General features: G+C 39.0%; 1 protein-coding gene across 1 annotated transcript in view; it reads right to left on the bottom strand.

The window, feature by feature from the left end:
- Window positions 1–12,836, bottom strand: part of lama2 (laminin, alpha 2) — a 160,640-nt gene that overhangs the window by 126,221 nt on the left and 21,583 nt on the right. Inside the window, 2 exon segments of the mRNA XM_063902014.1 lie at window positions 1,454–1,566; window positions 3,369–3,539. Coding sequence (XP_063758084.1) covers window positions 1,454–1,566; window positions 3,369–3,539 — 284 coding nt within the window.

Consider the following 12,836-nt stretch of genomic DNA (forward strand, 5'->3'; position numbering starts at 1 on the left):
CAAGCGTTCCAAATCATAAATGGAAACGCAATTATTTAAAAAGTGACAAGCATGCTTATGAAATGATTGATAGCTAAGTTGGTTTGACTAATTTCAGCACTGCTGTAAAAAACAAGCAGGTAGTTTAATTGCTTGGATGACAAAACCTTTGTTATATAATAGACTAATTGCTCTGATTACAATGCAATAACCAGCAAGCAGCAGGATGTGTACGTATAATGAGACTGTGGTTACAGGAGCAAGATCATGGACAGTCCACAAAAAGCAACTCAAAATGGGCAGCATTTTGACCATTGTATTTAGCATTTGCCTGTTATGTATATTCATAAAAAACAAATGTACTTAACTACTCTTTGCACTTTCTGGTTGGATGCAAACTGCATTTAGTTGTTTAGTTTAGTTGTGTGTGTATATTTTAAGTCATTCATTATTCAATTGTATTAAAGAAATGTAGCCAAGAGAAGTTTGTTAGGGGCTGTGATGCTGATGATTGGCAGCTTTACCTCAAATCTTGTCATGGATTCAACTTTATTTTCAATTTATTAAAAGATTTACGTTATAAACTGCACAAAATAATGAAAATGAAAGCTCAAGTCCAATTCATTTTTCAATAGTTGGCAAATCGAAGGGTGTTACTTCTATAATTCAAATAAAAAACAGTATATTAAACATCGTACAATTTCAACAGCTGAGATATGACTACGGGTAATAATATTATCTTGGTGATATCATACTGAAGGTCCTGGGGTCAATCCAGCAGACACCTGGTCGTGCTGTGTAGAGGCAATAGGTTAATTTGAAATTGAAATGTCTCCATATGGGGGGTGTAAGTGCTTCTCTATACACATGTGTGCTGCTGCAGGCTGATCCAGGTTGGTGGGTCACCTCCAACTTCTCTTACATCTTTTTAAAGTATTTTTGGTTGGTTGCTTATTTTCCACGACCGAGCTGGGTAACACATACTTCTCAGAAAGAAATGTTCATGATTTTGTGATAAAAAATAGTTTTAATTTTCCCTGTTCTGTTTCCTTTGAAGATTGGTTTTATCCCCACTGAATACTCTGACTGTTTTCACCCAAATTATGTTTTCCTAATAGTGCTTAAACTGCCTCAAAACACCGACTCATACAAATGTTTTTGATGTTGTTAAATGATCCTGGATGAAAAGGTTTTCGTCTGCTACTCTCAGACAATAGAGGCTGCGGTCAGGTTGGATTCATGGCACTTACAGTGGATTCCAGTAATGACGAGTCACCATTCAATTCCTTTGAAAAAAAACATAAATCCGACCGCAGCTGCCGTTCTTTGTGAAGAAGGAGCCAAGTGTCAATGCTACAGGGTGGGAATGCTTGACTCAGTATTAGTGTAAAGATGGGGTAAGCCCGAGGGAATACATGTGGAAGTTAATACAATACACTCACAAGTATCATATGACAGATGTGTGTGTTGGTACCTGCTTTAAGTCCAGAGTGATAGTCACAGAGTGGTACTCCCTTCCATTCTTGATAGAGGGACTTTGCCACCAACGATTTGTCCCATCTATGGCGTATTCTATGGGATGTTGTTCTAGAAACACAAATATCAGGGTGCATCAGCCATTTAATTCTATGTTATCTTATATTTCAAATATCGAAAAGTCATTTTAATCTTCAAAGCAGCATTGAGAGGAAAATGTTCTGCTCCAATTTTTTTATTTTTTTTATATAAAACTGGCATTTCAACCATTCAAGGCCAGATAGCAAAAGCAAACATTTCTACCTTCTAAGGGAGAAATTATAGATTTTCTTTCCTTCTTAGATTATTTTAATTCACTTCTGAATAAAGAATCCGCTCCTCGCTGCGGTTACTATGCCCCACAATAACTTGAATGCAACAGGAAGGAAACATATTATTAGTCTGACACATAGAGAAGGTCGCTTTGTTACACTTTTATGTATGCGCTGTGTATACCTTTGTATGAGCGGTGATGTGTTTGTGAGTATTTTTAACTGAAAATGTGATTTTTCAGGTTGACTTGCAGCTCCAGTTACTTATGTGTGACATTTATGTTGCAAAAACCACGGCAATTATTGAAAAGTAAAAGGAGTCCTTCCTCTCCTCACTCTATTTAACTACATCCTTCCCTACAGTTCCTCCTGTGGCTAAGATATTTTACATTGGAAGTTAATTAGGGACATGCAGAATTCCTCAATAAAATAAGTGCCATTCAATAGAAAAGTCTGTCTGTAAGAAAATCTAACAAACCAGTAAACTGAAATGGTTCACTGTATTAGAATATAGTTTTTTCCAGACGTCTAGAGATATATTTTGTCATTTTTGGTTTGTGTATGCATTAGAAAGTGAGGAACAACAAAATAATTGGTCAACACAACACTGTCTTTTTCCATTCCATCAACTATGCTAAGCTAGGCTAACCAACATCCCAATACAGACAGTGAAATTGAACGTAGCACAATACAGAGCATTAAACTGATGTGCTGCATCGAGTATGTAGCTATACTACTTTTAGTTTTTATATGACGACCACTTCGTCCCTTGAATGTATTTTGTCTGAACTGTATGTTGTACTGTGTATCCGGAACGTTGTTTTATTCGACGGATTTGTAGCTCATTATCAACCCTTGTGCCAAGTGGGACTTTAGTAGTGGTTTTCATCATCTAATATTCCTCTCAGCAAGAAAGAGAAAAAGCATATGGCCCAAAATGTTCCTTTAAACACTGAGAAAGTCTGTTATTTAAATAATCCCCGGGCGCTGCACGATAGCTGCCCACTGCTCCTAGTACTAGGATGGGTTAAATGCAGAGGACTAATCTCACTGTGTGTGCTCTGCTGTGTGCATGTATGTGACTAATAAAGAGGGTTTCATCCTCCGATTCTATCTATCTATCTAATCACTTGTTTTAAAAAGAACATTTTGGTCTAAGTTCATCCCTGTTTCATTTTCACCATTTCAAGCGTTATTTTTTTCCTCTTTCTGCAGCGGTAAGTCCCATCCTTCTTTTCTCCTCTCCCCCTGCATGACTAACTGTCTGATTTTGAAGCTAACTAAGCACAGCTAGCTAAGCAGGTGTAACAAAAGCTAACTGCACTCATTAGCTGACTGACTGGCTGGTTGATGACGGACTGCTTCAGTGACTGACTGATGGTTAACTGAATCACTGATTGAATAAATAACTTGTCTTGTATGAAATATGATCGCAGGCTCATTTTCAATCGTCATCTTGTCATGTCGCGATTGATTTCTCAGTTCATTCAGTGATTATCATTTCAGACAAACGGATTTGTTAACATCTGGCCGATCTGGCACTAATTAACTAATCGAGCATGATTAATTGCCGTAATCAAAATGCCTACAAGTCTTTCTTACCTTGGGGTTTTGTACTCTTTTGGTTGCAAATTCGACACTGAGCATTTCTGATGGGCTGGCCGGGTACATGTTCCACCAGCTTACAGAACATCTCCGGACCCGTAGAGCCACAAGTCGCATTGGTGGAGATATCTGCCATGGAGGCCAGGTTCAACACAGCCGGGAACAATCCTAGAAAGAAAACACAAGGATGATTACAAAATTAAACAGATTATAAAAATGAAACCAATAGATACAGTCTGATACACATACACATGCAGCAGAATGTTAAACGTGCTTTTTTATGCTTGATACACACATGAAGTTGGTATCAATGAACACACTGACATAAGACAATGCATGAAATTCATTAAAATATCAACATTTTTTTATCTAATTTAAAGTCCTATTATTATCATTTGTAAGACTATTTTGGTTTTACCAAAATTGCGTTTCAGTTTTTTTTTTTACACTTGAGGATTTATTACTTATCCAGTTTTTATTCCTGTATTTTTAAACCACTTTGTTGGATTTCAAAAAGGGCATAATACATAATAAGCGTTATTATCTTTTAATATTAATAATAATAAAAGTGTGGTTGGATCATCACTTATCATAGGTTGAAGGGAATTAGGAGCAGCTCAAAAGAGGTCAGAAGGATTTCATCTTGTTGCTAAAACGCATCACATTATGTGTTATTAGGAACCCACAGAACAACCTGCTTTGCACAACTGTTTTTTACTTAAAATCATTAAACTGTGTCAGTTTCTCTGAGTAGTCTTCTTCAGAGTGAGCCAGCTCGCACAGTTGTTCTGAGGTTATGAGTAATTAGTGGGGAACATGAGGGGGAGGGAAGGTTTTGTACCAGCCATTTATATAATCTGGGTATATTTTGGTTACAGTCTAATGCAGTTAACATCATTTACCCCTCACAGATAGTGCAAGCCTTATTCACTTTATCTTCGGATGAAAGAAGCATACAGATTAAAGAAAACATTCTTTTGGCCGGTTTTCAATTGTGCAGATTAGGGCCATGTACCGCTACTTTATCAAAGGACTGTCCATTTGCATTATGTTGCTCAAGCATTTTGTTTTATCCATTTCCTTTCCATAGCTATTTTACGCTGCTGGAGCTCATTGTATTATGGAAACAACTGCTAAACACACAACTTTTTTTGCAGGATTTTGTGATGTTACTTATACCAGTATCTGGACTAAACTACTACAACATAGTAATGCATGTAATGTGATATCTTGGATTCCGATTCGTTGGCATGCATCACATTGTTTGTCTATAGTATGTGCACATGGTATAAAATATGGGAGTGCACTCACAGCCAGCAAGTCAAGTAGCTCTGAGACTTGTAAACAAAGCGATGATAACTCATGTCTACATGTCATCACCACACAAATGCACCGTGAGACAAAAGACAGGTTTTTTTTTACTAGGCTGTGTGTTCCCATAGTAAAAGCACATTCGTCTCAGAGTCAATGACAAGCGTGTTGGACTTAAGGTACTGGAATGCTCAACATACTGTGCACATGGTTCACATTTCCTGTCTGGCAAATACACACCGACAAACACATGCACATCCTGCACAATGTCACATATCTCAGACGTGATGTAAGGTCAACAGCTTTCACAGTTAAACAACATGTGCACTGATGTACAAACATAAACACAGAGACGTGGAAACGTGGAAAACACCCACCGACAGAGAGGGGAGATCCGATGGAAGGAGAGTAAAAGTGTAAGAAAATACAGAGGAACAGCAAGAAACTGTGTGTGTGTGTGTGTGTGTGTGTGTGTGTGTGTGTGTGTGTGTGTGTGTGTGTGTGTGTGTGTGTGTGTGTGTGTGTGTGTTTCCAGATGAGTCCAGCTGTTTGGCCAGATGTCAACACTGATGAACTGTGAAGAACATCTGAGACACACTGAGTCTCTCTCACACATGTGTACACATTCTCCCACAACTACTCACAACATATCATACACACACACTCTGTCAAACGCATACCTCCCGATAATTCTCACAACTGATATCTGAGAATCAGAGATTTCCATAACAGAGGGAAAGTTCTCAGTGTGTTACGGGAAAATGTGGGGGGATAAGCTCATACCATATCCGGGTTGAGTTTGTAGAAAATCCCATAATGGAGCACGGACCTGATCCCAAGAAAAGACATCAAACCTTACTTACGTCAAGTTAAGATTTTAAATTGGCTTTTCCATTCATGTGTTGCAGCTTATGTTGTTGTTGACAAGTTATATTTATCAATTCATCACGATGATGTCACTCATGATAATTGGGTGTCTAGACTACCGTCACACATCACAATACTTTCAATGCAATGATTCTAGTAATACTGAACAGTTTGAAACTTCATTCATAACAGTTTATCATTCTGGGCTTTCTTCTGCCTTTCCGTTCAGTACTCTATATTATTAATATCATATTTTTGGTGACTGTGTAAGATTGTTTTCAGCTCTTTTGATCCAAACATTTCCAAAAGCTCTCAACTCTAAAGCCTTCGGTATTTAGTATTTCACAAAATACATATTGACTGCAGTTTAAAGAATCATTTGCATTCAAGGCTTTGTTTGAAAAGCTCAATCGGAGCTTTGAACTCCGCTTGCACATTTTGAAGATAATAAAACTGCTTTCGTTCACGTCGTTTCAATGTCTTCCACTTCCATCTTTTCATTTTGGCAGTTTTTTAATGTCTCAAAATGTTAAGTCTGATATTTGATTAAAATCTCAAAGGCTCTAGTCATTGGAGGGAAGGATGAACCCTTCACTGTGCCCTTTTGTAAATTCTATTCGCAGTTTTAAAAGTCATAGTAGTCAAAAGGAAACGCTCTAAAATTAGAGTAACAGCGTACACGATCCATATATACTAATGCCCACTGGATTCATCCTTTAATGCACCTATTACAATAGCAAACAAGTGTGTACCATCTTGTTGTCATGTTGCCAACACACTAGTCTTCAGTATGAAATATATCTTATTCAAGGCTTTAATACAAGATCAAATCAGTTACTTTAATAATCATACTTCTTCACACCGTTTCTAATGACTTCCTCCTTCTTCTGCCAGAAAATCTAGAACAACATCATGTGTTATTCTGGATGTTGATTCATAATCTGGATACAAATGTGTGTGGGAGATAGAAAATCTGTCATTTAACCTAGATTTGAGACGACTAATACCATGAACGCCCATCAGCTCTGCATGTCTGAATCTGAAGAATCAAAAAGGGGTCGGAAAGGGATTTTTTTGTTCAAAGTGTTCAAAGTCAGTGCCATTTTCATCTATTTCAATTTGGTGGGTGCTGCATTAAGCTGTTGCATGGTCACATAACACATTGTCAAACTTTAATACAAAAAGCAGATTAAAAAACATCTTTTGAAAGTGAAAATAATGCAGGGAACAACAACAAAAAATCCAACATGATTTCAAATATATTTTCTTTGTAGATTTTGTCACTTTGTTGGCTGCCATAGAAACTTTTACCAAACATTACAATTATTTCCTGGGAGAATGTTATCATGGGTACAACTCCAACTCTGATAACACTTTCTCCCTTTTGCTTTTATGTTCAAAAATGAGGTGAGATAACAACAGGGACACGGAGAGGGCCGGCTAAAGACTGGGCTCAGATTTCCGTTTCACTCAATGACAAGGACACAATGACTGTCTGCCTTCGGCTCTATGACTCACACACACGCACACACACACATACACACACACACACACACACACAATCTACTCAGGTTCATCACCTTCCATTCTCTTCTTTCTGCTCTGATAACCATGGTAACCCGTCTATCTGTCTGTTGGCCTCTCTATCCCGCCTCTACGCTCTGTTAACCAGATGTCTCGGAGGATTTGCTGCCATACAGCCTCTAAATTATAATACTGTGAGAATGTATAAACACACACACACACACACACACACACACACACACACACACACACACACACACAGAAAGCTGGGAAATGTCATATAAGTTGTTTCACTGATTACAAGGAAACATCCATGGAAAAGATGGATGGAAAAAACCGAATAATTTACACGGACTATTGCGTCATCAGATCAACTTTTTAAATACAACTAACGTAGAAATTGTCATAACCCATAAAATATATACATAAAGATATATGCTTATACATAAATATTGGATTTTTATCAGCATCAACCAAATCTAGCTTGACCTTGTCACCAGGTTCATAGATTTTCTGGACATTCCGGGAGCTTTCCGACTGACATTGTGGTCTCTTTCTATGAATAGGCTTTGATTCGTTCTGTGTTTTCGGTGTTGGTCCTCAGTGCTGTTGCAAGTGGGGATGCTGATGTGCAAGAAAAATGTCAGACTTGCATTATTGTATCGTCATATCGTATCTTCACATGTTTTTGCACAACGAAAAAGCAATACTGAAGGTCAAAACTAAACCATCTCACTAACAAGAAATCAAACCTCTTCTGCTGGAGCTCCTCAAAAAACATCCCATCAATGGAAAGGACTTTTATTTATTCATCATTAGTTAAGGTATAAACTCGAATATGTCCATGCGTTACCCTCACCTGTGAATCTCCCTCAGTTGCTTGCTGACCAGAGATTTTATGTTTTTCATTGTAATCTATAAACAGGAGTTAAAGCACCCAGGACTTCCATTTATATCCCAGGGTACACCTGCTCCAGCAAACATATAGTGTTTACTGAAGTACGCTACTTATCAATGTGGTCGGAAGGACAATAGGATACGAACATGGGAGTTAAATCTAAACTTAAGGAGAAAATGTCCAGACATGACTGGATTTTCCACCAAATTCAGAACGACAGCAAATATATTCTATTGTATAAAGGCTTCTTATTACATTATGAATAAAACTTTATTAGTTTTTTCTGTGGACGATGACTCTGCACTGCTTGTCCTGCTGCATGGATGTGTGTGTGCATGCGAGTGGGTGAGTGATGGATGTGTTATTGTTGAGTTTTGAGGCTAGATGTATGCTTGATGGAACAAGAAGAAAGTTGAAAAAGACAGGATCATCTCTCTCTGTATCTCTCCTTCTCTCTCTTGCCCTCTATCCTGAGTATGTGGGGGGGGGGGGGGGGGGAGTGAGAGAGATATGGATGCAGAGAAAGAATGAAAGATTGATCTAGATGGATGGAGGGATTCCCAGAGAAAGATGGAGTGTTGTTTAAAAGGGTCATGGCCAGGAGGGGAATGAAGGATGAGACTGCGATAATCCTGTATACTCTGACACACACACACATAAACACATGACACAGAGCCCACATACTGATATCTACATACAGAAGTGTGTGGTGTGTGCGCACAGAAATACAGATGTAAAGCACACACAATCACCAAAGGAAAAAGCAATTGCAAAAACATACAACCAAACATATTTCTACAATGCAGACACACACACATCTTGTACAACACACATACACACGCCACACTCATTAATTTCCACCTAGAAATTATACCAAGATACAAGATAAACAGTAACTAGTCCTCAGCTTTGGTAGGATCTGTCCAAGAAAACTAATCAGCTTTGTGAGCTCGGATGTGCTCTGAACACCTGAAATATGATTTTTCTTCCAGCTCTGAGTTTCACAAACAAGGCAATCCACGAAATGGGATTTTAATAGTTTAACAAGGGCAGGAGAATTCAACACATGTCCTGAGAGGTGAAGAAGATACTCAAAATGTCCTGATACAGGTGAAACAGAGTGTCTACTCCCACACTCTCCAGATCATGACTTAAATATGTGGCTATCCAGGACTTATCAAGATAACAAAAGGTCACAGCTACCTGCTAACCGATTAAGGTTGCATTGTCTTCATGTGTATGACCACAGGAAAATATCATAGATCCAACAACACAAAGCTCCTTTCTAATGAAGGCAAAGTACTCACACACAAACAAATAAATTCCCAGTATTATTCAATTGTGTGTGTGTCAGAATATGACCAAGAGGTTGAAGCAATTTAAATGTTACTAATACCTTATCTTAATTTCTGATCCTGCAGTGTTAATACAAGAACATAATTATCCTGTTATCATCAAACTGTGTATTCCTGGATAAATCAGATAGAGAACAATTATTTCCCAAGACAATTATCTAATTAAAGTAGATTTATGGATAACACCACAATAAGCTTAGGTGAAGACAAGTGCTGTATGCATCATCAAAGTTCAAGACCTAAGTTAATATAAAACGGCTTTCAAAGAGTCCCTATTGTGCTTTTTGGAGTCTTGACTTTCCTGTAGTGTTTTATAGCTTGTTGTGCATGTAAATGGTCTGCAAAGGCTACGATCCCAAAGTTTCTCTCCCACACACTCCCCCCCCCCCTGCCTGAAACATTTCATTGGACTCCTTTGTTTACCTACGTAACATAATGACATCCCAATGTAACACTTGCGCTTCTATTGGCTAGTGCTCTCACACATTGTACGTGATAGGCTAAGGGGCGGGACATCTACAAGCTGTTGACCAATCACAACGGAGCCGGCCAGCTAACCCATCAGAGCAGACTGGGCTCTGGTTTGAGACAGAGGGTGAAAAGAGGTGTTGCAGGCAGTATGAGAAAAATAAAGAGCTTCACAGTAGAAGCACAAAATACAAATATGAACATAAAAATTAGCAAAATAGGGCCCCTTAAATTAAATCATGACGTCAGGAAAACCCTGTTTTGTTATGGCGGGGTTAACACCAGGGGTTACTTTGAGCATCCAGGTGTTGCATCTGTTATCCTCCCCTAAAGGGAGATATTCTTGAATAACACCTTCATGGCACAACGTGAGCGTCATGAAGACAAAAGTGTCTCAGTGGTTGAGGCTTGAATCACAATAATTGAATAGAATGAAAGGAATATGAACAATGGCACGACCAGCGTGATTTTCTTCAATAATCACGAATGAAAGCTTTACTACATCATGCGACGTGTTAGTCTAAATCAAATCATACGCTGAGACTCACACACTCCTCGTTGTCAACTGGACCTGGCTTCTGATTGTCATACCATTTAATATTGACTTTACTTTGGCAAAGCTCATATCTCACAAAAAAGGTTCAGTATTAGCACGCACACGCGCACACACACACACACACACACACACACACACACACACTGTAGGACCACATGTCCTGTGCGTGTACTGACACGTTGGATTAATGAACGACACTTCTAATAGGCTGCATGTTAAATGACATTACCTGGACATTGCCTCGCTCTCCGGTTCTGTCACTCTCTTTATCTGCGCTCACACAAACTTCCCTATTGATGAGTTAGTCCTAATATCATGGTCTAAAGCCGATAAGCATCTGAGGGGAGTGGGGCTATATTTCTGGGCATCTTTTTCCATGCGCTGAGAGGTGATACTGGAGTTTAACAAAGAAATACCAAACTAAGCAGCCAGTTTACAAGCACACTTTAAGGTAGTAAAAGATACATTTTAGTCGGGCGATAGGCAATGTCATAAGACGACCGCTCAAACATCATTGGTCAATAAAAATTCGGACAATAAAAGACAGCCAAAACATTTTCAATGCCACCATCTTTTCTCTGGATATTTCAAGTTAATCCATTTCAATTTGTGTGGCAGTGATTCACTTTAAACAGCACCTGGTTATTTGAGGGAGGCGTTACTAGAAGTAATCTCAGAAATGGCTCAAAAACGGAAGAAGGTTTTGATCTGAAAGTGTTTACATTTAGAGAATGTTATGCTGAGAATATGATGTGGACAGATTGATTGTGACCCTCTGTTCATAGATATTTTATAACATTTTTAAAGCTTGAGTATTTACGCTGAATGTGCACTATGATTCTTGCATTTTGTGTATTAGTATGCCAATTGACTGCTGATTAATGCTAATTGCTAACTAATTAAAAGCACATAAAGACAGTTGGTGTGTCACTCTGTTTCTGTTTACTGAAGTGTAACACTGAATGCATGACATATCAAGCTTATCGCAAATTAGAAAACTTTACTGGAGGGTGTCACTAGCAACATTTAACAAGAAAAGATGAGACATTTTCTTTATACAAATCAAACTTGTGAAAACAGTCTGACCTCGGCGGCTGTTTTTATCAATATTATCCCTCCATAATTGTAAATAAAGGTCCTTAAGTTCTCCTGCTATTACTTGTCTGGTGTGAGAAAATGAACATTGTTCTATATTTTCTTTCCCTGCCTGTATGTCTGGCTTTACATCTGTTGGCTGCTCTTCTGACGATTTCCAGGGGTTTTCAGGGAAAGCTGAAATAAAAACTAAGTCAACATCCTGCTCCCACTAGGACTTCCTGCCCCGGGAGTCCGTGTGTGTGTGTGTGTGTGTGTGTGTGTGTGTGTGTGTGTGTGTGTGTGTGTGTGTGTGTGTGTGTGTGTGTGTGTGTTTCCATCAGCAATGAAGCTCCAAAGAAAAATGCAAGCAGACCGTCTGTCAGCCTGCCTTGGAGGACAGCAATGAATGGTCCCCATTATACAAAGAAAATAAAGGCAGAGATGGGTTTTAAAAAAGCAGAGATTGTGGGCTGAGCAGGGTCAAGATATCGCTCCATCTCACTTCCCTCGTCTCGCTTTTAATAAATTATATTTCATGAACTTAAACCACATCACAAGATCTTCCTTTCCCTCCTGTTATTGCACCAATCCACATGCTGTGTCCGGGACTGAGCTGGTCTTATTATCTCAAAACGCACATTATTAAACTACAGGGCTCAAGCTGATGTTACAGTTTGTATCCATTGGTCACGATAACCACCAAAGTCGGTGCCTTTATTTTACAAATCACATTCTGCCAGTTGGATCTTTTTCATATTACTGTACTGTATATTTTTCCTCATTATGTGCCTCTTTATTCGCGCTTTAAGCTACTGCTTGTAATTGCGACTTCAGGAAATTAGAGGCCCAAATGCTGCCTTTTTCCAGATGGCCACACACTGATCACAGAAGAAGAAGAGGGAGGGACATGTGGTCCTACAGTGTGTGTGTGTGTGTGTGTGTGTGTGTGTGTGTGTGTGTGTGTGTGTGTGTGTGTGTGTGTGTGTGTGTGTGTGTGTGTGTGTGTGTGTGTGTGTGTGTGTGTGGGTGTGTGGGGTTGATCTAGGGAAGAGCTGTCCTCTCGCAGACGGTCATCAACTCAGACTAAACAGGAAAACCACAAAGTTATAGACAGTTAATCCCCTACTTAGACACACTTATACACACACACACAAACAGGACACCCACACACAAACACACACTCAATGCAATCACCATGTCTGCTGCAGGTGATCCCTTTGCCCCAGGCTGGAGGGGGTCCGCTAAATGTTCTCCCAGGAGGCCCAGTGGTTCTCCTTACACTTATATTACATTTTCAGACTAGAATGTGGGGCAACATACTGTACAGAAATGTGGGAGGGCTTTAGAAACAGTCTCTATTATCAGGAAAAGTATTATTATTAAGTATCATTTGAAACCATTTTTCCCTA

Source organism: Eleginops maclovinus, chromosome 15 (genome assembly GCF_036324505.1).
Source record: "Eleginops maclovinus isolate JMC-PN-2008 ecotype Puerto Natales chromosome 15, JC_Emac_rtc_rv5, whole genome shotgun sequence".
Classification (NCBI taxonomy): Eukaryota; Metazoa; Chordata; class Actinopteri; order Perciformes; family Eleginopidae; genus Eleginops; species Eleginops maclovinus.